General features: G+C 45.4%; 1 protein-coding gene across 1 annotated transcript in view; it reads left to right on the top strand.

Annotated features, from left to right (window-relative positions):
• The window catches only part of Retreg1 (reticulophagy regulator 1), a 128,702-nt gene that overhangs the window by 40,600 nt on the left and 64,833 nt on the right, over positions 1-23,269 (top strand). Inside the window, exons 2-3 of the mRNA XM_057790058.1 lie at positions 3,618-3,724; positions 10,489-10,519. Of these exons, the coding sequence (XP_057646041.1) occupies positions 3,618-3,724; positions 10,489-10,519 (138 nt within the window). The remainder of the gene's footprint in view (positions 1-3,617; positions 3,725-10,488; positions 10,520-23,269) is intronic.

Genomic DNA, 23,269 nt, shown 5'->3' with positions numbered 1-23,269 from the left:
AAAGGGATATTTTTTCAAATGACACAAATTATCCAATAACATAAGGTCTCCATAATATCAGGTAATTCCTTTAAAATGAACAAATTAAATGCATCATTGTTTCCAAGATTTTTCATTTCAAATCCTAAATATAAATTATAGAACTATGGACTTAAAGGACAGTGGGGACATGAGTTGTATTAAACATGATGCGTGATTGAGACACCAAACATACACAGATTTTTCTGTATGTGTATTTATTTACCTTTAATATTTGCTTCTCTATTCTCATCCTTTGGACCAACAGACAGTAACCTACCAAGGAGACAGTTAAGCAGTCCCACACATTTTGGCATCAGTTTCCAAGCAACTGTCAATGCTGCCTTCTCAGCTGACCATGGATTCTTAATGACCAACAAGACCCTTAGCTGAGATGCCAGCTGGGCCCTTGCCCAGGACACAGAAAAAGGCTTCTAGAGTGTTTTTTTGGTGTTGCTATGGCAGAGCTCGCCAAAGGAGGTGTGTGGGTTAACGTCCTGTCATTACCTATTTTTTTCTTTTTATTAATTCCTGGAAGTTGGAATTCCCACAAGGAGGACAAGCAGTGACTTCCAGAGCTTCAGCTAAGTCTGTGTTTCTTTATAGTCAGCAAGAGACTGAAATGGCTCCCTGGCTGGCTCCGAAGAGGTTTAAACTTGGGCAAGCATTCACTCTCTTCTAGGGCTCTGCCCCACTCAGCAAAGACAATTCCCCTGACAAATGCTAGCCTAACACTTGATCCACGTGCTTTACAACTCATTAGTGCATCTGAGTCGGGTCCGTGGGTGAAGAGATTCGATGGAAAAGATCTGTGGTCAGATGGGCTTAGGACATATATTGCCTCCTGAAATTCGGGCTTCACTGCAAAATATTTCATTGTGAATACATCTCTTGCTCAGTGTCATGGATATACGCATATGAAAATGTATAGCACCATGTACAATAAAAAATGAAATATTTTGAAGAAAGAATTTTCTTATAGTGGATTTCTAATAAAAATCTTGAAAGCTGCCGTTTCAGTATGATTTGGGGAAGTCTGTAAGAATCCAGCACATGGACAATGGCAACTGTTAATTATAATTATAAAGAGATGGGCTTGGGAAAAAAAGACATCGAAACACAGCATGTGTTAAAACAAATTTAAAAGGCAAAAAAATAATGTGGCCCTGTGCTGCATGGTTTGATGTCAACTTGATGTAAGCTAAAGTCATCTGAGAGGAGGGAACCTCAGTTGAGAAAATGCCTCCATAAAATCTAACTGTAGGCAAGAATGTTGGGCATTTTCTTAATTAGTAACTCATGGCGGAGGGTCCGGCCCACTGTGGGTGGGGCTGTGGCTGGTGGGCCTGGTTTTATAAGAAAGCCGACTGAGCAAGTCATGGGGAACAAGCCAGTAAGCAGTGTTCCTCCATGGCTTCCACACCAGCTCCTGCCTCCAGGTTGCTGCCCTGACTCCTTTTGGTGGTGGCGAAGTGCAAGCAGCATGACCCCTTTCCTCTCCCGTGCACTCTGAGTAATGGTGCTTTATCACAGCAAGAGAAACCCTGACTAGGACAGCTGCAGAACACTGATTTAGAAGCCCTGACCTTGGCTACCTGTTCATTTCACTGTCCAGGTCATATACGCACTTAGCATTAGAACCAGAATAGAAGATGGGTTGTGAGTCCCTTTCTGATGCAGGGCTTTATTTACAACGTGACCCAAAATCTTATGTAGAGTCATTGACCAAATATATTGCATAGCACTGTAGAAGGTAGCTTGATGACATATTTTCTTCCTAGCCTAGCTTACCCTCCTAAATCACTTAGCATTTCTCCTCTCTCTCTCTCTCTCTCTCTCTCTCTCTCTCTCTCTCTCTCTCTCTCTCTCTCTCTCTTTTTCCTGATCCCTGCTTTCTCTCCATAGCCTGTGGCTTAAAGGTCAGAACCCTATCTTCAAAATACCTGATGGAAGCAATTTAAAGAAGGAAGGGTTTATTTGGGCTCGTGGTTCAGGAAGACACAGTCCCTTGGCTAAGTAAGGCCTGGCAGCAAGATCATGTGTCAGCTGGTCACATGGCACCCACAGCCAGGAGCCAGTGATGAATGGTGTACTCAGCTCACTTTCTCTTTTTAATCAGTTTACGACTCCTTCTTTGGTTGGGCTTTGCCAGCTTAGTCTGTGTTTGTCTGGTTATGAAGTTCACAGCAAGCAGAATACGTATATCTTCTCCCCCCCCCCCCCCCCCCCCCGCTTTGGTTTTGTGAGTCTGGATCTTTCCCTGTAGTCCTGGCTGTTCTGGAACTCACTCCATAGACTACGCTGGACTCAAACTCACAGAGATCCTCCTACCTCTGCCTCTTGAGTGCTGAAATTAAAGGTGTGTGCCACTGCACCTGGCTCTTCTTTATAGGGCTATGCCATTAAACATTATTTTTTAATTTTTATTTATTTATTTATTTATTTTTTGGTTTTTAAAGACAGGGTTTCTTTGTAGTGTTGGAGCCTGTCCTAGAACTAGCGCTTGTAGACCAGGCTGGCCTCAAACCCACAGAGATCCTCCTGTCTTTGCCTCCCGAGTGCTGGGATTAAAGGTGTGTGCCTCCACTGCCCAGCACCATTTGTTAAGCTAACTTTTTTCGTGGTCTCTGAGTGCATCCAGGTTAATGTCAGTTATCACCTTGGCCAATTAACATGTGACAAGCAGGCCTTATCCTCTAGTCTCATGGAAGAGTCAAAGCTCCTGACATCTTGGCTAGGCCTCTTTCTTGTAGTTCTGTTCAGACATTTTGCAGGTATAATGCATTCTTTATGGGAAGGGGATCAGAGGGTAGAGATCTTAAAAGAGGAAGTGCTAACATGTTGGATCCTTAATGCTATTATATGCATGTGTGTGTGAATTTGTGTGCATGGTTGTTTCCTTGTATGCAGGTTGTGTGTGTGTGTGTGTGTGTGAAGGCCCAAAGTTGACATTAGAAGTCTTACTCAATTGTCCTCTACTATATTTATTGAGGCAGAGTTTGTTTCTGAACCCAGAGTTTGCAATTCTGGCTAGTCTCTCTTAACAGCTTAGACCAGGGATTCCCTACTACTGTCTCCAGAGTGCTGGGACTATTGGCAGCCCCCATACCTGCTTGGCTTTTGCATGGTTGCTGGAGATCCCAACGCCAGTCCTCACACACAGCATCTGGAAATGACCTTTATTTTCTATGGGGGTAGGGCACGCCGGAGCACACATAGGTCAGGCCACTTGAGCAAGCTGGCCCTTTCCTTCCCCACGGGGGTTCTGAAGATCTGACTCTGTCATCAGTTTTGCAGCAAGGGTTTTAACCTGCTGAGCCACTTTACCAATCCCTCCTAACGCCATTCTTAACAGACAGGGCATCCCCACAGCTGCCCCATGTTGCTAGAGCATCCTGTAGCCCTGGTTCTCTGGTCAGTAGAAACTCAGTTCCAGGTCATTCCCGTCTCCACTGCAGCACGCAAAGTAAGACCCGAGAGAGAGAATCCCCTCTTCAAATTAGAGACTAGGCTTGTTTCTGTGGAAGTCAACTTAGATTTAAAAAAAATTGAAAATCTTTACACTGAGAAGGTGATTTGTCTGTTTCTTGCGGTCACAGGTTCCTTGCGTTGACTCCGTGGAGAGTTTATCATCTCATTTCCGTCATGCTGCTTGGGCGTGTGATCATGCAGATCATCAAGGACATGGTTCTGTCTAGGGCAAGAGGTAAGAACACTCAGACTTAACTTTGGTGCATTTTAGTTCTAGAGTCTAAACGTCTAGTTTTTGTGCCGACATATTGACCCTTTGAACGGGAGGCCCATGCAGACATCGCTTTCTTCACTTCCCTTTTTCTCCGTCCTTCCCTCCCTTCCTCTGGGCTTCTGAGACGCCGCCCTGCTCTGTGCCCAGGCTGGTCTGGAACTCTCGGTGCTCCTCTTGCTTTAGTTTGCTGAGTGCTAGGATTATAGGAATGAGTCAACATATAGTCTGGGTTACACACACATGCATACACACACGCATGCATGCGCGCACGTGCACACACACACAGACACACTCATGAACGCATGTGCACACACACACATTTCAGTGCTGGGGTTTGAACCCAGGGCCTTGCACATGTTAGGCAACTGATGTACCACTGGGCTACATCCCAGCCTCTAATGTATTTCCTGATTCTGTCTCTTGTCAGAGCAGGTAAATGGTCCACGTGTGCTGGACTTGGGTTTAAGCTACTTCTCATAGTAGGGTGACATTTAAGTGGGCTGCTGTGAGAACAACAGTTAAATATTTACTCCGCCCTACAAGTTCACACTGGGCCACTGGGAAATGAGCGCATTTATGAACAGCTTCCTTTCACCTCAGTGAAGGAAAGCAATGAGCTTAAAATGACTGAAAAGTTCATAAAAGTTTTGAATAATTAATGATGTTGAAAAGAGAATCAAGTGTAAACACTACATTTAAAAGTGAGAGTTTGGATTATTTTTAATGATTGATTAGTGTCTTTAGGAGCTATGTAACTATATTCAAACCTTTTGAATCACTTTTAACAATTGATTAGTGTCTTTAGAAGCTATGGAACTATATTCAAGCCTTTTGAGTCATTTTAATGATTGATTAGTGTCTTTAGGAGCCTTGTAACTATATTCAAACCTTTTGAATCCCTTTTAATGATTGATTAGTGTCTTTAGGAGTCTTGTAACTATATTCAAACTGGAGTGAAGCTTTCCTATGCCTCTTCTGCTAATGTTTGAACTAGTTTTTGTAAATGGGCAAAAATCTCCCCTAGATATAATGTGCCCTGTGAGTCTATGTGTAGTTAGATCAATTTGATTGAAATCACAAAGAGGAGGCTTTGGTTAGAGTCCATATGGATTGCCGTGCATAGGAACTGCCTGATTCCCTGTCATGGGGGTATTTTATGAATACCCATCTCTCAAATAAGACTTGAGAACCTGATCTGTGATTTTACCAGTGTGGTGTTCATGGATCAGCTTTAAAGTCGGTTCGTGTAAGTCTGCCCAGTTTTAAAACCAAACACCAGTTCATGTGTAAGTCTGCCCAGTTTTAAAACCAAATTTTTAGAAATATTGTTTTACATTGGTGTGTTCAGGTTTGGAGGTAATACTTAGCCTTGCTGGGAAGATAAATTCATTTTACTCCAGTTTAGGTATTTTACAAATCCATGAATTTAAATTACATTCATACATATATGTACACACACACACACGTAAAAGGAGACTGCACTTTGGTTTCCCGGCCACCCAGACCCAAATAATCACACAGAAAATATATTAATTACAACACTGTTTGGCTGATGACTCAGCTGTATTTCTGGCTAGCTCTTATATCTTAAATCAACCCATTTCTATTATTTTATGTTTTACCATGAGGCTTGGATTTGTTACCTCTTGCTTCTTAGGCAGCTACATGGTATCTTCCTGACTCTACTTTTCTCCTCTATCTCTGCTTGGATTTCCTGCCTTGTTATAGTCTTCCCTGTATAGATCAAAGCAGCTTCTTTATTAACCAATGGTAATAAAACATATTCACAGCATACAGAAAGGAATCCCAAATCATATATATACACACACCCTCTTCTCCTTCTCTCCCTTTTTCTTCCCTATCCCACCTCCCCAGAGAGGAGGCACCTAATTCCCTCACTTTCAACCCAACAGCATTTGCTGTTGTATCCCAGTTGCACTGAGGCTTCTCGAGGCCCTGGAAAGCCCTGTGTTTCTGCCTTGATTTGTAGCCAGTAGAGGAGGACTCCGTTTTCCTGAACGTATTTTGTAACACGTTCTTCCCTGAAGGGAGCGCAATAAGACAGAATCATTTGCAGGTGTGTCCAGCAGCCTTTAGAGCAAGTGGACTGCTCAGGAAACCGAGCATCTTAGTATTTTCTGCTGTATCCTTACTTTGCCCATCACTTACGGACAAGTTAAAAAGAACGGACGAATGAGGAGAGGGGCACGAACTGGAGGACTTGGCTTCTGAGTGCAGGGCCAGAGTTGAAAACTGGGCTGTTCGCAGTCCTCCGGCTCTATTGCTCTAGACCCTACAAGGTCGTTCATTTTTAGTTTAACCAGCCGTTTTTGTGGTTGCGTAGTGGAGAACTTATTTATTTGCAAACAATATCCTTGAAAACCCTCTACAGGCAAAACTGTCCTGGAAAACCTTCATGAGGTGGAGTTGACGTCTACCAGCAGGGAGACCCTCTAACTCTTAGGTCGGGGCTGACAAAGCCGGCCTGGAACTCCAGCTGCTTGGGGCTCAGGCAGGAGGATGAGAAGTTTGAGGCCTGCCTGGGCTGGACAGGAAGTGCAAAGCCACAGTGGGGCTGCTGATTGAGATCCTGTCTTAAAATAAAAAAGGGGATCTAGCACAGAGTGCACATTACCAACAAGCTCAGGCCTTGGGTCTGGTCCCTCGGAGTGCAAAAACCAAGGATGACAAACAAGGAATAGTTCTTGAGCTAGTTCATGTCCATTCCTAGCTATGGAGAAGCCACACTGTAGATGCTTTCCTGTGGCTGTGCTAATCCCAACAATAGACAGTCCTTCTGACATGGCTCTGGAAGTCACCAGTCAGACAACACATTGGCAGGTCTGCATTTGTCCTGGGGGCTCTAGGGACAGACCCTTCCTGCTCTCTTCCTGACTTGGATTGGTGGTGTTGCCTCATGGCTTTGCAGTCCATCATCACTGTCCCAGCCTCCATGACCACATCAGCTTCTCTTGTGCTTACGTCGGACCTCCCTCCATGCTCGCTACCAAGAACGCTTGTGATTGTAACTGGTGCCCACCGGGATGACGGAGAGTGATCTCTGTTCTTAGCCAGGTGGCACCTGTCAAGTCCCCTTTTCCCTGTGAAGCAGTGCTCACGGATGCTCAGCCTGCTTTGATGACTGAGCCACTTGATTCTGTAATGACAGAGCGCCCACACTCACACCGCAGACTTGAATTCGGTTCAGGTAGAAGGCTACAGTGAGTGAACAGCCCATCCAGGGACACAGTCTCCCCGTTTAGCTGGCACAGGCAGCACATCTGGGACTCTGTCTTCTCAACAGCCAGACTACGTTGAGCGTCTTTTGTGCCAAGGCTAGTTAGAAGCACCCGATTCTAACGGGGATGCCTTCAGGCTGGCCTCTGCCCTCACCCTCTGCAACAGGCCCATCTTTCTCTCAGGGTTTTCACTGAATGATGTTGTTCTGAACAGAGCATTTCTATCCATGAAAAAAGAAGAAAAAAAGATAGACTTCCTTCTGCTGCTTTCCCAGAACTCCCCAGGCACTGGCTGGAGAGACCCTAGGGCCTTCTTTGGCCTCCTTTACAAAGGCTCAATTGAGCTGCATGAATAGCTGGCTGGAGACAGCAGCAGGGTTTCCAGCCCCCGACAGTGCTGGCTGCAGTAGGCTGCTCTCAGGAACATGTCGACTTCATTGCATGATCTCTGGGGAGGCTTCTGTGGTAGTGCCGTAGCTCTGGCCAGAGCTGTCAGTCATTCTCAGAAGCCCCTCTTAATGCTGACAACAGCAGCCAGCCAAGTGAAGCCTTGGTCAGCAGAGCTTTCTGGGACCTTCTGTCTGCCCACTTTCCACATTCTTGGCTAAAGATACGGACCTTGCCGGTTATGAGCTTAGCTCTTTCCCTCCCCCCAGATATATTTTTACAACACTTCCCACATTTTGTGTGTGTATTACTGAATAGCTGATTGTGACCTTTTTCATCTCAGGAGACAAGCGCTCTACCCCCACAGGAAAGCAAGCAAACCCCACCCTGTCTCCTTTCTGCTCCTCACCATTCTCTCTGACACACCCAGGTCCTTCATGAGAAAAAAACAAAAGAGAGCAGAGATGCTATCGTGTCCGTTTGTCTGTCTTTGTGGATGCTGCAGGGATCCAGACCTGTGGTCTGTGAGTCACTTGCAGCCTCCAGCTGCGCAGGCTCCTCTGTCTGTAGCAGACCTGGAAAGTGTGTACCCCTGCACCCCTGCAGTGCGGCTCACCCACAGGCTCCGAAGTGATCTTCTGCAGTGTGTAGAATCCCCCCTGCATCCTCAGACTTGCCTGTGACCACTGTGTCCTTTCCCCTCATGCTAACTAGGGTCAGCCTTCTTCATCTCAGGCTTTCAGGCCTTCAGACACTGTGAGGAAAGTAGATGCCCCTGCCTCTGTGTACAGCTGTGTTGGGGGTAGTTCTTATAACCACAGTGTCTTTCTATCTTCTCTTCTGTGAAATCCACACTAGCTATGATGCCACAGCCCACAGTCTCTTGAGTGTTGTGGTTAGATCTAGTTGAGACTGGATCCATGGTCTCTAGTTCTTCACACGCTCTTCCTTTCCTGTTCTTCTGACTTGGCTTATCTAAGGCCTGGATTCAGTGGTCTTTGTGGAAGCCACTTGCGTGCACGTAGGCCTTGGAAGCTCTGTCTAGCCACCACCTGAGAATCCCTGGAGCCAGTACGCTCCGCTCACCCTCCAGGTCTCTCTGCTTCTGTGAAATCAGCTCTTTACTCTTTCCCTCCTTAGCCCTTTCCAGTTATGCTGTGCTTTGACGCCATGTGTGTCAGAAATTCCCTCCTCTACGCAGTCTGCGCTGGAAGCGATTTCAGCCTTCCTGTTCTCTTGGACCTCAACCGTAATCATCTCTGCAATTCTTGACAGAAGGCCAGCATCTCATGCTAGCCTCTCTATCTTTACTGTTGACTCCAGAATTGTTGGGGAAATGCGGTGAAGAGGAAAGGTAGACTAGCATGAGGTGAGAGGGGACTGGGATGTTTCTATTCATCCCCACCTCTCGCTGAGTCCAAAGTATCGCTTAGCATCAGGGGTTAAGTTGACTTCATTACATGCTGTTCAACTCCAGGAAATTTGAGTTATTCTAGAAGGTACAGGAAACAGTTGTTCCAAAGACCTAACAGAGGACCTCTAGTCTCTTAATGATGCATCCCTATGCTCATGCAACCAAGGCAGTAAAGGAAACCAGATTAATTGTGTAATTCAAATTGTCCAAAGAATGGAAAGCCATAAGCCACGTTTTCCTAGCAGTGAACGTTATGAAGAATTTGATAGGGGATGTTCACTTGATAGGGGAGATTCACAGGGCAATACCTTTGACCTTTGGCTTGATGGCAAGTGCAGAAAACTTCTCGTGGTTGTTTCTTTATTGAGCTTCCTTAAATCTGGTAGCTGGGAGTGTACTGCTAAGACTTGGTCCAATAGAGACAGTGCCTACAGTTTTGAAAAACAAATCTCTGTCTGTCTATCTATCTATCTATCTATCTATCTATCTATCTATCTATCTATCTATCATCTATCTATCTACCTATTATCTCAATCCATCCATCCATCTATTTATCTATCTATCTATCTATCTATCTATCTATCTATCTATCTATCTATCATCTATCTATCTACCTATTATCTCAATCCATCCATCCATCTATCTATCTATCTATCTATCTATCTATCTATCTATCATCTATCTATCTACCTATTATCTCAATCCATCCATCCATCTATTTACCTATCTATCTATCTATCTATCTATCTATCTATCTATCTACCTACCTACCTACCTACCTACCTACCTACCTACCTACCTATTATCTCAATCTATCCATCCATCCATCCATCCATCCATCCATCCATCCATCCACCTACCTACCTACCTACCTACCTACCTACCTACCTACCTACCTATTATCTCAATCTATCCATCCATCCATCCATCCATCCATCCATCCATCCATCTATCTATCTATCTATCTATCTATCTATCTATCTATCTATCATCTATCTATCTACCTATTATCTCAATCCATCCATCTATTTACCTATCTACCTTCCTACCTACCTACCTACCTACCTACCTACCTACCTACCTACCTATTATCTCAATCTATCCATCCATCCATCCATCCATCCATCCATCCATCCATCCATCCATCCATCTATCTATCTATCTATCTATCTATCTATCTATCTATCTATCTATCTATCTATCTAGTTATCTATCTATCTTCATCATTATTGTCAATTACCTTTTTTCTGTTGATTTCATTGGTGCTTAGATATGTTTTCAGTATCTGAAGAGTACGTCATGCCAGTTTCCCCTTCAGTCTCTCTTCCACTTTTCCTCCTTGACAAGTCGCGCCTTCTGTCCTTCCTGACGTATGATGGTTAACCCCTCTTGTGGAGTCTTATACTGTCCTTTGACAGCGCTTTTCCTTGAGAGCACATGTTTTCTGCCCCACTGGTCAGTAAGGTACTTAGGGGCGGGGACAGTGTTCTAGAGTGTCCTGCCTTTATGACACGTACTCAAGTGTTCTGGAGACTGTCAGTTGCTTCTGTCATGGGAACAGACATGGACACTGTGTGGTTGGCCTGTAAATGTCTGCTTGAAGGAGCTTGGGAGGTTTCTAAGCTGGCAAATGCTCCTGGGAAGTGACAGCTTGCTTAAGTTTTGCATTTTGCTTCCTATTGCAGGTGCGCAGTTGTGGAGAAGCCTCAGTGAAAGGTAGGGAATTTCTCCTTCAGCGGCGAACGGGCGTCTGGGTGGTGGGGTGGGCAGGTGATGAGTGGTGGGGTGGTCAGGTGACTGAGCTGCCGATGTGGATCACTGAAGCCATGCTGTAGTGACAGGGACCTAAGTCCTATAATGGTTTGTAAAAGTGGGGAACAATGACAGAAATTACAGTGACGCTAGAGATGAGGACAAGATGGGGAAGCCACTCTGGGAATAAATGCATCTCAGTGGTGGCCGGGCAGTGGGTTTGTGAGTCACTTGTGTGAGGAAATGGCAGTGAGGAGAGAGGGGTCTTTGTTCGATGTTTTCCCTCAGATTCGTGACAGGTGGTACAGTGGAAGAATGGGTAACAGTGAGGTACAGAAGTCCCTTGGGAAGTTCCAGAAGGGCTGCTCATGCTGTCAGCTTAGAGGGCTTGAGAGAGGAGGAGAGGAGAAGGAAAGACAAAAGCCTTCTAGGTGTGAAGCTACTTGGTCTCTGTCCCACTAGGGCTTCATCCGCTCCCTAGTCTTGACCGTCATCTGCTGTAAGGGAGGTAGGTGCTTCCAGGTTAGGGCAGCGGTGAGAGGTCACTGTATGTGTGAGAGATAAGAAAGACGGAGAAAGTTGAGGATTGTTGTATGTGTCCCGCCGCCCAGCTAGCTTAACCCTGAAATAACCACACAGAAGTTATATTAATTAAATTACTGCCTGGCCCATTATATTTAGCCTCTTCTTGGCCAACTCTCACATCTTTATCTAACCCATTTCTATTAATCTGTGTTTATCACGAGGTCATGGCTTACTGGGAAAGATTCAGCATGTCTGACCTTGCAGCTTCATGGCGGGTCTCTGTCCACCTTCTTCCTCCCAGCATTCAGTTCTGTCCTCCCTGCCTACCTCAGTTCTGCCCTATCAAAAGGTCGAGGCAGTTTCTTTATTCAACCAATAAAAGCAAAACATAGAAGAACCTCCTACACCAGAGGATTAATAGTCTTGTGAAGTTAGAGTTTTTAGGATCTTATTTTTTAAAAAAAGAACTGATTTGGCCACATATATTTGTGCCACTAAGAAAAGATGGTTGGGGATACCTAATTTATGCCAGAGTGGACATCAGAAAATGAACACACAGAGGAACCAAATAGCTGCGTCCATGAAACGCCACCCTTGAAGGAACGTTGCCTCCACCTTCCTTTCCCATGCTTTGAGCATCCGGCCTAGCTGTGTTGTGTCGCCGCAGCTGGTGAAGCTCAGGCAGTATGCCTCCTCCTCTCAGCCCACACTCTCCATGGGATTCCTGGGCCAGCGCTCCACTCAGCCACCGTACTACATCCGCTGCCCTAGTCCTTAAGCCGCTCTCAGCGGTGGCAGTTTTCTAGGCATGGTGGCATTTGTCACTGCCCAGCATTTGCCTCAAGCATTTCTCACAAGGACAGGGCTTGGATCATCGAGAGAAAGCATAGGCAGGGCGGAGCTCTAAACCATGAACTTCAAGGAAGGACAGAAAACATGGTGTCCTCAGGAAGCCTGAATAATGGAAGTGGCGTGGACAGGGGTTTGTGCCATCTCATCATGTCGGCATGGTTTGTGCCTGTTGATGTCACCGGGAGCCCTGGTCTATGACTGTCCCCGAGTTAGCTTTCCTGTAGAGAGGGCGTCTTTTGGGAAAGCCTGGTAGCCAGAAGGCTGCTGATGGGAACACAAGTCAGACAAGAGGATCTGAGCTCCTGAAAGAGTGTTCTAGAGGCGTTCACGTGACTCCAGGCCCACTCCAAATACATGCTGGGCCGCCACCATAAGTGGATTATGCTTTCTTTGTTTTCCATACATTAGGAAAAAGTACAGAGGCTTGCTTCCTAATTGTGGTGGCTGTAAGATCAGACCAAAGGACTCCAAGCAAGCAAGCAAGCAAGCAAGCAAGCAAGCAAGCAAGCAAGCAAGCAAGCAAGCAAGCAAGCACAGCCTTATGCTCTTTGATGTAGAGTTCTGTCAGGGTCTCCGACACTTCTGTCAGTCGGCGTGTGTTGCTGTGCTTTGGAAAGTGTCCATCAAAATTCCTGTGGCAGTTCACAGTAGCTAAGTTATGGTACCAACATACGTTCAACCACAGAGAAATGGATTTGAAAGATGTGGTATATATACACAATATAGTTGTTCTCAGCCAATAAAAGACATACAAGAGAATGACAATACTTTGTTTTCAGACAGACACAACTAGAACTGATTATAGTAGGTGAATTAAGCCAGTTTAAGGACAGCTGTTATATGTTGTCTTCCATTTGTGGTTTCTAGATTTTATGCAGTTACATCAAATCATGTATGCATACATAAAACGGAAGTAGACAAGGAACTGTCTGGGGGAACAAAGGGGAGAAAGAGGAAGGAGGTGACGGCACGGCAGGAAATATGTTCAATGTACAATCTATACTTGCATGAACAAAATTTTAATATAATTAAATGAAAAACTAAAAGAAAATTTACATGCCAGAAATTACCCCCTAAGAAAGAGTGGTTGTAGTGGTATTGTAGTGGTGGGCCCTAGTGGGAAGGGCCTACATCATAAGGGCTCCTCCCTGTAAGTGGAAGGACCCTGGTTTTAGAGGGGAATGCTGCTGGGAGATGCAGCCCTTGCTGTGTCTTACTGCGTGGTGCCTCTGGTCCGGCAAGGTCTGTACCCATATGCCCCTGATCCTGACCTGTGTTTCTTCACTGTGGTTCCCAGGGAGGCACACCCTTCAGGACTTTAGTGGTGGTAGTTTCTAACATTTCTGCCTCAGTTTCCTAGGTGATAAGTTGATATACATATTCAGTGGTTCTCAGCACCTGGTCTTGGGTGTGTCTATGTCTTTTTTTTTAAAGTTTTTAAATTCATTTTACATATCAACCACAGTTTCCCCTCCTCCCGATCTCCTGTTCTCTCTCCACCCCCCACCCACTCTTCAGAAAGGGTAAGGGCTCCCCATGGGGAGTCAACAAAGCCTGGCACATCAAGTTTTGCAAGACCAAGCCCCTTCCTCCTGCATTAAGGCTGAACATGAAATCCCACCATAGAGAATGGACTCCAAAAAGCCAGCTCATGCACCAGGGATAGATTCTGGTTCCATTGCCAGGGGCCCCACAAACAGACCAAGTCACATGACTGTCATTCACATGCAAGGGCTTAGTTCAGTCCCATGCGGGATCTACAGCTGTCGGTTTAGAGTCCATGAGTCCCATCTTCATCCAGTTGGTGAAGGTGGCATCTACATGCCTATGTCTTTAACAGTGAAAATAAAATTAAAGAAGACAACTTACAAGTTAAAATACATGATGGCAAGCAGATCATTGGAGGTAGAGGGGGAGGCTCTGTGTTCATGGGAGTCATGTGGGTTAGGATCATTTGTATTTTTTTTTTTTTATTCCAAGTTCATGGGTACCAACTCTAACCAACTCTAAACCTCCTCTTTGGCAGTGGCTGGTCATTGTCCCCCACTGCCCTGTGTGCAATAGCTGAGATACTCGGGTTCCTCAACAAGGCTTAGTTTCCAGTGTCTGCTTTCAGTTTGGGCCTGAGCTCAGCGTGAGCCTGGCTTCCATCTGTGGGGCTTTCTCCAGCATCCCTCATGGAGCTGGTGATGCGTGGAGACACATAAGCATGTGTACAGACGTTTAGGGACTTTGTAGACTCTACAAGTGTTTGCACTACGGCAGCTCATCATGCCAAAGCTGGCCTCCGATTTCCAGCAGCAGCAATGGTAATTGGGGCCTTTTGCTCAGATGCCTTGATGAGTCAGCATAAGTACCCAGAGCAGCCATTTGTGCAAATGTGACTCTAGTGAGCATGCTCCGAGACCGGCTCATCCCTCACCTGTTTGCTCCCCAACAAGAGCTTCACAAACTGTGTGTGGAATTTGTGCAGCGGTTGCTCTCAGCTGAACTGAATTAACAACTTTTGTGACTCCGTCCTTGTATTAGGTTGAGACCAACTCTTGAGTCTCAGATTACCTTTTAATTCCTACAAAACCATGACTGTTCGTTTAATAAAATCCTCTGTTAATAGATGATAATGCCTACATTCTGCCTTTTTCTTCATGTCCACCTTCTTTTTTTTTTTTTTTTTTTTTTTTTTTTTTTTGGTTTTTCGAGACAGGGTTTCTCTGTGGTTTTGGAGCCTGTCCTGGAACTAGCTCTTGTAGACCAGGCTGGTCTCGAACTCACAGAGATCCGCCTGCCTTCTTTTAAAAATGAATTTGCCCCAGATTGTGGTCGTGGCGGGTGCCTTTAATCCCAGCACTCCGGAAGCAGAGGCAGGCGGATCTCTGTGAGTTCAAGGCCAGCCTGGTCTACAGAGCTAGTTCCAGGACAGCTAAAGCTGCAAGGAGAAACCTTGCCTTGAAAAACAAAAAAAAAAAAAAAAAAAAGAAGAAGAATTTGCCTTCTGTTTTGCCAGTTTTTTCTCAGTAGATGTTAAAAAGAGGTCTCTTTACTTAAATTGTTGCCATTCCAATAGTTTTACCTAGTTCTTCAGGAGTTTGTTCATTATAACCCAAATTAAAGGGTAGGTTTTCTTCACCATTAAGTCATTTTATTGTTGAGAATCTATTTTAGGTTTATTTCATTAGTATTAAAATATTTTGTAGAAATTGAGACTGAGGATTTATGGCAGACCTGGACATCCAGAAGCTTCTAGCAGGGAGCTGTCAGTAGGAGGCAGTGGTGGCCCTTGGTTTCGCTGTGACTGGGCCGTGCACCAACCTGACTCACTGTGAGGCAGAGTATAGGCCATCCTAGCCAGCTGGGCTAAGCAGGAGTCCTGGGGTTTTGTCAGTGTGGCCAAATCACAGGTTCTCCTTGTTCTGTCTCTCACATGCTTTCTCTTTCCCTCACATACTCAGAGGAGTGGCTTTGGCATTGTCTGAAATGCTCTTTTGTTCCCTGGGCTTCCAGATAATTCCCACAAAAATTGCTCTTGCTGTGCATTTTGAGGGCTCAGGGAAAGAAACTTTGACCATAAGTCCAAGTTGGGGTGTCCACCCAGTTCACAGGCCTGGAATGAGTTAGAGCATTTATGGTAGATAGTGAGGACATAATTCCTCTTAAAATTCCTCTTAAAAAAATGAAAATTCACCTATTATCTCTGACAAGTGGAACATTGTTGTTTGTTTTGTGTGTGTGTTGCTAGGAGTTGAACCCAGGGCTTTCTGTGTGCTAATCAAGTGTTCTACCACTGAGCAACATCAACAGCCCAAGGAAATGGTTTTAGATGCAGTCATGACCCTTGCTCATATATACTCTGTAGGCAGGATGGCAGAGCCAGATTCCCAAGCAGAGGGTTGCTGGTTTGAATGTGTACTCTCCTCCAGGAGCCGTACCTCCAGTTCTCATGGCTTATACTCTCAGACTTCACACCTTTAATTTTTCTTCACGTGTGTTAGTTTCTTTGCGCTCTCTGCATTGTAACCTTGGACCCTCCCCAAGTGAGTGCGGCACCTGGCTGTCTAGACATATTCTTTGAGGGTGTCCGTGAGTTTTAAGGGAATGTCTTCTGGTGAAAGGTACATTTGGTTGGGCTAAATGAAGAAAGGCTTTTCTTTTTCAGGAAATATAGTCACCAGATCAGGCTGTCCTGGATGCCTGCATAAGCCTATTTTGGCTGATGACATCCAGGCAGTCCTGGGAGCTCCACAAACTTGAAAATCTGTCTTCTGCCAAAATGAAAACTCCAATAGGCCTTTTATGCCTTAAAAAAAATAACAGTTGAGCACAATTCTTTAGTTATCTATTGTACAATGGAGACTCAAAGCCCCTTTCTTCCTCTTTGGACAAAAGAAGGGGCCTATTCACAGACAGAACAAATCCTTCATGATGGCTGCTGGGCTGGGTCTCCAGGCCATGCACAGGGCTCCCCCAAGATTCTGGTCAAGTTGGTTGTATTCATGTTGGTGGTTCAAGTTGTACTTTGATATTGAGACCCATCAAAGACAAATGCGAAATGGGACTCAATTGTGAAAGTCACCCTGCACAAAATGACATGCTCGGAAATTATCTCTCAGCACCACTGATATAAAAATATTTTATGAGCCATTTAAAGTGTCTTATGCTAGATGTTTAAGGCCAGCAGACTGGAGGAAGTGCCAGCCTACAGTAGAAGGTGAAGAAGGCCCTGGAAGTGAATGTAGGTCTTTGCAACACCAATGAGTGTGTTTTTTCCAAAGTATTAAAAAAAATGAGGTCTGGGAGTGTAGTTCAGTTGATAAAATATTTGTCTAGCATGCATGAAGATCTGAGTTCAGTCCCTCACACCCATAGAATCAGTGTGCTAGCACATGTCTGTAGTCCCAGTTCCAGGGAGATATAAGCGGGTGAACTGCAGTTGGAGGTTATCCAGACTATAGCGTGTTAGAGTCTGGCCTGGGATGGATGTGATACTGTCTCATAACATATCATAGTTGTGCTTCTGCGCCTAGCTGTGGCTCACCTGTGTTTTCATGCTAATAATGTTCTATAATACGCATACAGTAGAACCTTTGATTTCCATCTGTTTGCACCGCCCATGGTTTCTGCCAGTCTCGGAATTTACCACACTGCAGTGCAAAAGCTTGAAGGGAGGGAGCAGGGGAAAGCCTGGTGCAGAGTGTGAGCAGTTGCCGAACCGAGGGAGCTGCACCCATGGGAGGGCGTGTGAAACTGGCACCTCTTCCAGGGCCTAGATATGTAGTTTAGAACCCTTGCAAAGCCTTCTGGAAAGTTTTCCTTCAGGCTCAGTAAATTGAATGTGCTCAGTGCTGCATCTCCGCTGGTGGCCACTAGAGGGTGTGTAGGAGGTGGGACCTCTCAGCTCTGGCTGCTAGGGCAATGGAGCCATCGACTCCAAAGGGGGGTTAATACCTAGGCATTTGGTCAAGACAGAAATCTTGCTGCTTTCCCAGCTACGAGAAGAAAATCCAATTAGAAGTTGCATCTGTTTGTACTTAGGATGCATAGTTGCGTGTGTGTGCAATGTTAAGAAGAAAAATAAAAATTGAACGTAGACCAAGAGAAGTGAGAGAAAAATGTGAAGAAACACATATCTGTGGAGAGTAAGAGAGACTGGGCAAGGACGACTCTCACAAACAATGGCGCAGAGTGGGGACAAATGGATGTAACACTTAGTTTTCAAACAAACTAATCATTTTCAAGAGCAGAAGTCGGGCACTTTGAGTTCTGGGCTGTTTCGCTACTGTTTCTATCCACGGTCAGAATCTCTGAATGGGTCTGTTGTTTCTCTAGAAGTCCTTTCTCCATTCCCACAACATCTTGCTCTTGAATCAAAATACACAGTCCTCTTCTCCCTCCTGCTTCAGAACCCTATATAAAACGAAAAACACAACTCCCATAAAATAGCTTAATTTTTAGATAATTGTGTGGAAAGAGGATAAATTGGCGATTCATTGATTCTGGGTATAAAATAACTATTTAAATTTCTAGGCAAAGATCTGTTTGTGAGGAAAGTGAGACTGTGGCAGTATGGGATATTACCAGAGCCATGATGTGCTTACAGTGGACTGGACAATCCTGCCACCCCCACCATGTCCATATTCTAATCCCTCCATGCCCGTCACCTTACATGGCAATAGGGACTTTGCAGATGCGGGATTTTTTTTTTCTGGGTTATGCTCATGGACCCAGGATCATCACAGGGTCTTTCCCAGAGCAAGGCAGGATTGGGGTGGAGAGAGGATGCTGATGGTGGCCCAGGAGGTAAATGAAGGGAGCCAAGGAGTACAAGGTGCTCCAAGGAGCCGGAAGAGGCGGGGCACAGCCTCTGGAACAGAGGTGGCTAACTGAGAGGGTCACAGTTATAAGATGGGGCTTGTGAGAGAGGTTTCAAGCCATAAGCCGGTGACAGTTTGTTGCAGCAACCATAGGAAGGTAATAGAATATTCATTATGACCTGAGAGAACCAGTCTTTATTGGAAATTGTCAAGGCCAAGTCCATCAGGGCATAGCTCCATCCACCAAAGAAGGGCAGTTTACCTAGTTTTGGGGGTGATTGCTTCCTGCTGCAGTTTGGCCCAATTTGTCCAAGAGCAACATCCTGAAACAGGAATGTCAGGGTTGGTGGGACAGAAAGACAAAAATGACAGAGTCTGAGTGAGAGGGCAGCCAGCCAAGAACTGCCTAGGAGGATGTCGCCACTGGCCAGAGGAAAAATAAGGATTGAACAAAGAACTAGGGTGTCAGGAGGGTCCCAAGTAATATGAGGATGCCCTGCCAGAAGCCAGGGGGGAGCTTTGCTGGGAGGCAGCAGCATCCGTGTCCAGGAGGAGAGCACTGGGTGCATCCAAACCATGGAGAACTTTGTGAGTAGCTTTCTGTGGGTTCCAAGTGTGTTGAGGAGGTTGGGGAGGAGGCTTTTAGGATTAAAAACAAGTCCAAGGAAGAGATAAAGGCTGAGAAGATGGAGGTAGGCGGTAGGAGCTACATCCTGGGAAACCATGTGGGGAGAGATTGGAGAAAGACCAGCCAGTGACCTGGAGAAAACACGAGCATGAGAATCTGGTTCCAGAAGGTTCTCATTACCCACAAAGGGAACCCCACATCCACCAAGTAATAGTTTTCCTTTCTCCCTTTCTCCAGACAACCGCAGTCTGCTTGCTCTTGATGAATGTGCCTCTGGATGTTCGTATGAACAGCCACATGTCCTCAATCAGTCGTGTCTGGCTTCTTTCGCTTAGCGTAATCACTTCAAGATTTACCCGTCAGATCACTTTTACCATACGTTATTCCTTCTCATGGCTGAGTAGTGCCCCACCGCCTGGACATACCACATTTTGCTCTGCCATCATTTGACGCTCTTTTTTGGTTATTTCCATTTTGGTCTCCTGAGAAGTTCGATTTTTTAGCTTGTTTGATTTTGTTCTCAAAACAGAGATAGGATCACATGAGGGTAGGCCTGGGGAACGTGTATGTGTATAAGGATTTATGGGTAGACCTTACGGGGGTGGGGCTCAGCTCTGTCACTGGGGACAGGGTCTGTGTGGCCACAGAGGACTGCACTTCTGATTGACTTAGTTTACATGTCTTTTGTGGAAAATTGAAGCTAAGTGAAGAAACTCCACAAATGCTGAATTCCAGGCAGTCTCCATACCAGCCCCTCCCCCAACCCCTGAAGCAAGAGCATCACTTCTGTAGAACCGCGTCCTTCATCTGTCCTGTAAGTCAAGCTTCCTCTTAAATTTCCTTTTAATAGCAGTAGCGAGTTTGCAGGGACGACTGGAAGCCCAGGTTCCGCATTGTTGGTGGCGGTTAGATTGAAGGGGGAACAGGCCTGTGGTGTAGCCCCTGACTAGGGAGCGTCGCTTTATAGCTCATGCGTTCTTCATTAGTTATTTTGAAGGCTATTCTTACTTGTGCCTGCTTTTAATACCCGGACAACTGGGAGAGAGGACTTATAATCCTGCAGTCATTTGGCTTGTCGTCTCCGAGAGTATTTTTAACTATAACATGCAGAGCCGTCTCGTATCACCGAGAGCCCAAGCAAGCAGCACCCTTGGGTCGCTTTTTTTCTCCTCCTGGACTACTGCTTTAGATTTCCAATACTATTTTTGAATTCCACACAAAAAAAATTAAAAAAATCTTTCCCTTGGTGTTTGTCTTATGTTTAGTCAGTGACAGATTTTGTTAAAATGAGTGAGGAAATTTCCAGTCTTGACTCTAGAGACGTCTGCTGTGGAAAGAATATTGTTTCCTAAGATGTCCCAGGCTGAACAACCTCAGCTCAGAAAGGGACATTGAATTTCAATGTGTTGAACATTTAAATATTGTCCCCACGCTGGCTAAGATAATAATGCTTAAGGGACTTTTAATGAATGTATTGTGCTCAGTATATAATTGAAAGGAATTTTCATTTTTTACAATTTATTTTTTATTTTCTGTATTTGAGTGTTTGCCTGGATGCTTGTACCCGCACCACATGCTTGCAGTGCCCTTGGGGCCAGAAAGTGGTGTCAGATCCCCTGAAACTGGAGGTAGAGATGGTTGTGAGCTGCCATGTGGAACTGGGAACTGAATCCTCGTCCTTTGCCAGATCAGAAAGTGCTCCGAGCCTTTAGCCTGTGAGCCGTCTCTCTAGCCCGCGAGAGGAGTTTTAAGTGGAATTGGAACTTGTGTTTTTAAATTGAATGCTGGGTCTGAGATGAATTTGTTATTAAAAATGAGAGGACCTCAGGTTCTCCCTTATAAGCGGAGAGAGAAAAATCAGTTTTCATTGTTGCGATACCATAGCTGAGACATGTAGGCGAACATTCTTGTCAGACTTTCTTTGGACCACCAGCCCCGGGTAGACTTATTATTAATTATGAAAGCTCAGCCTTGGCTTAGGCTTGTTCCCAACTAGTTCTAATAAATGAACCCATTTCTATTAATCTCCATTCTGCCTTCCACATGGCTCTTTACCTCTCCTCCATTCTGTATGTCCGACTCCCTCTGTGTCTGGCTGGTGAATTCCAGCGCTCCAGATTCTAACCAAGAGTTCCCATCTCTGCCCAGAAGTCACAGCTATCGTCTTCCTGCCTAGCTATTGGCCATTCATCTCTTTGTTAAACCAGTCAGGGGCCCTAGGCAGGTGAGGCAAAACACAGACACATTTTCACGCAGTGTAAACAAATACCCCGCAAACAGAAAAAAGTTAAAGAAGGATTCATTTTGGCTCACAGTGCAGAGACTTCAGAGCTTGGTCTCTTGACTGCTGTGCCTGGTCCCTTGCACGATGGGCTGGGGTATCATGGTGTGGGGACATGTACCGGAGCAAAGTGGTTCATCTCATGATAGACCAGAGAAAGTAGGAAGGGAGAGAATAGACCACCAGGGAAGAGCTATATCCTTCACAGGCATATTCCCCCAATGATCATCAGCAATGTTCATATTCATGTATTAATCTATAGATGCAGTTAGTGTGTTCAGAGTTTTCTCTTGGTAGCAGTGCTAGGCGGGGACCAAGCCTTCAACACATGAACACTTTTTTTAAATTTTGTTTTTGTTTTTTGAGACAGGGTATCTTTGTAGCTTTGGAGCCTATCCTACACTTAGTTCTTGTAGACCAGGCTGGCCTTGAACTCACAGAGCACAGAGATTCATCTGCCTCTGCCTCCTGAGTACTGGGATTAAAAACATGCACCACCCCCACCCGGCATTACACATGAACACTTTATGGAAACATTTCACATCCAAGCCACAACGTTTACATATGAGCTATCTGTAGGTGGTAAAATCACATCCTTTTTTTCCCCCGAGTGGAAGGAGGTGGTGATGATGGGTTAAAGAATTTGTGTGTCTGTCTAGCAAGTGTGGGCATTGAAATCAATTTTAAGTTTGTCTTTGATTCCTCAGTCAAGAAGACATCAGAGCTTTCCAATAGTTAAAGAAGACAACTTGTAATAGATTGCTGATCAGAATGTGGGGTTGATGTGTAACCAACCACAGAGCAGCAGCTGTGAAGTCCGGAGGAAGCCTCATCCTCTGATTGACACCACCTGGTTTTGGGAATAGGAGAGAAGCTATTCTCTGGCGAGCATGTGATTTCAACAGACAGAGGGAGGTCAGTGAGAAGTAGATGAGGCTCAGTGACAGGTGTCCAGCTCTCATGCCACATGGGTAACACTGCCGGTCTTCCCCACCTCCGCTCAGCATGACCTGTTGGCTCAGAGTCTGTTTCTTGGTTTGTACTCTACTAAAGAATGCTGTGGACCGGGTGGCCCCGATGGTAACATTTATTTCTCACATTGCTGGAAGTTGGCAGTCTGAGATGATGGGTTCTTGGTATGATTCCTCTTCTGGGTCTGGGGGCGGGCGGTCAGTGAGTTGCTTGTAAATTTAGTTTGCTGGTGGTCATTTCTAGGATCCTCATTCTCCCTGCTCAGCTTTCTCATTTGGATATAGACAGCGAGGAGGGAAACAGAGGGATGGAAGGGGTTGATACAGCTCCTCAGAATGCAGAATTAGAGAGTCAAGCAAAGTCCTGGGTAATGCGAGCCATTGAAGGGATCAGGATATCAAATGCACACTTAAAAAGAAGATTGACTGGAGAGGGGTGCCTGAAGGAGTTCCAGTAAATTAACTTCGTCCTCATTGCCCTCACGATCTTTCTGGACTGGAGCCTGCCATTAGTTCTTATTTGGAATCAACATCCTGTTTTCTTCCTGTCCACTTCCTGTTACAATCACTCTGCTTTCTGTTCAACTCAAAGGGATCTTTGGTGCAACACGATGCTTCTAGCTACGGACTACGTTTCAGACGATAAATATTTATTCCAAGACTATGAGCCTTCAAGGGCTGTGGGCAGGCAGATACGCCGCAGAGATTTTGTTTCCTCTCAGGGTTTTACTTCCTTGGGTTTCTGTCATTGCATGTGACTGGGTTGACAATAGTGACAGTGCAGTGTGGGCTTCTGCCGAGACCCCAGTGGAGGCAGAAGGGCTTTCGTTGCACCACAGTTGGAGGTCCCCATCTTGTCCTGGTTCTGCTGTGCGCCTGGCCCCCTCAGGCTTCCCTGACTGGCTTGAATGACACAGAGTGGTAGAGCGAGGGGCCCAAAGAGCTCATTGACCTGTCTCTTTGAAGAGGTTCCTGTGGGGACAAAAAGTGACAACACTGTTTTCCTCTGCAGTGGATATGAAGGGAACTTGTCACTTGGACTTGGGGTATGTTCTGGAAGCCAACAGTAGTAAATGCAAAGGAGCACAGTGGAACCAGGAAGTTATGAGGAGCAGAATAAGAGGGATAGAAAGCTTGGCATGAAGTGAG

Source organism: Chionomys nivalis, chromosome 15 (assembly GCF_950005125.1).
Source record: "Chionomys nivalis chromosome 15, mChiNiv1.1, whole genome shotgun sequence".
NCBI lineage: Eukaryota > Metazoa > Chordata > Mammalia > Rodentia > Cricetidae > Chionomys > Chionomys nivalis.
The sequence above is the reverse complement of the archived record's forward strand: the minus strand, read 5'-3'. Positions and strand labels throughout refer to the sequence as shown.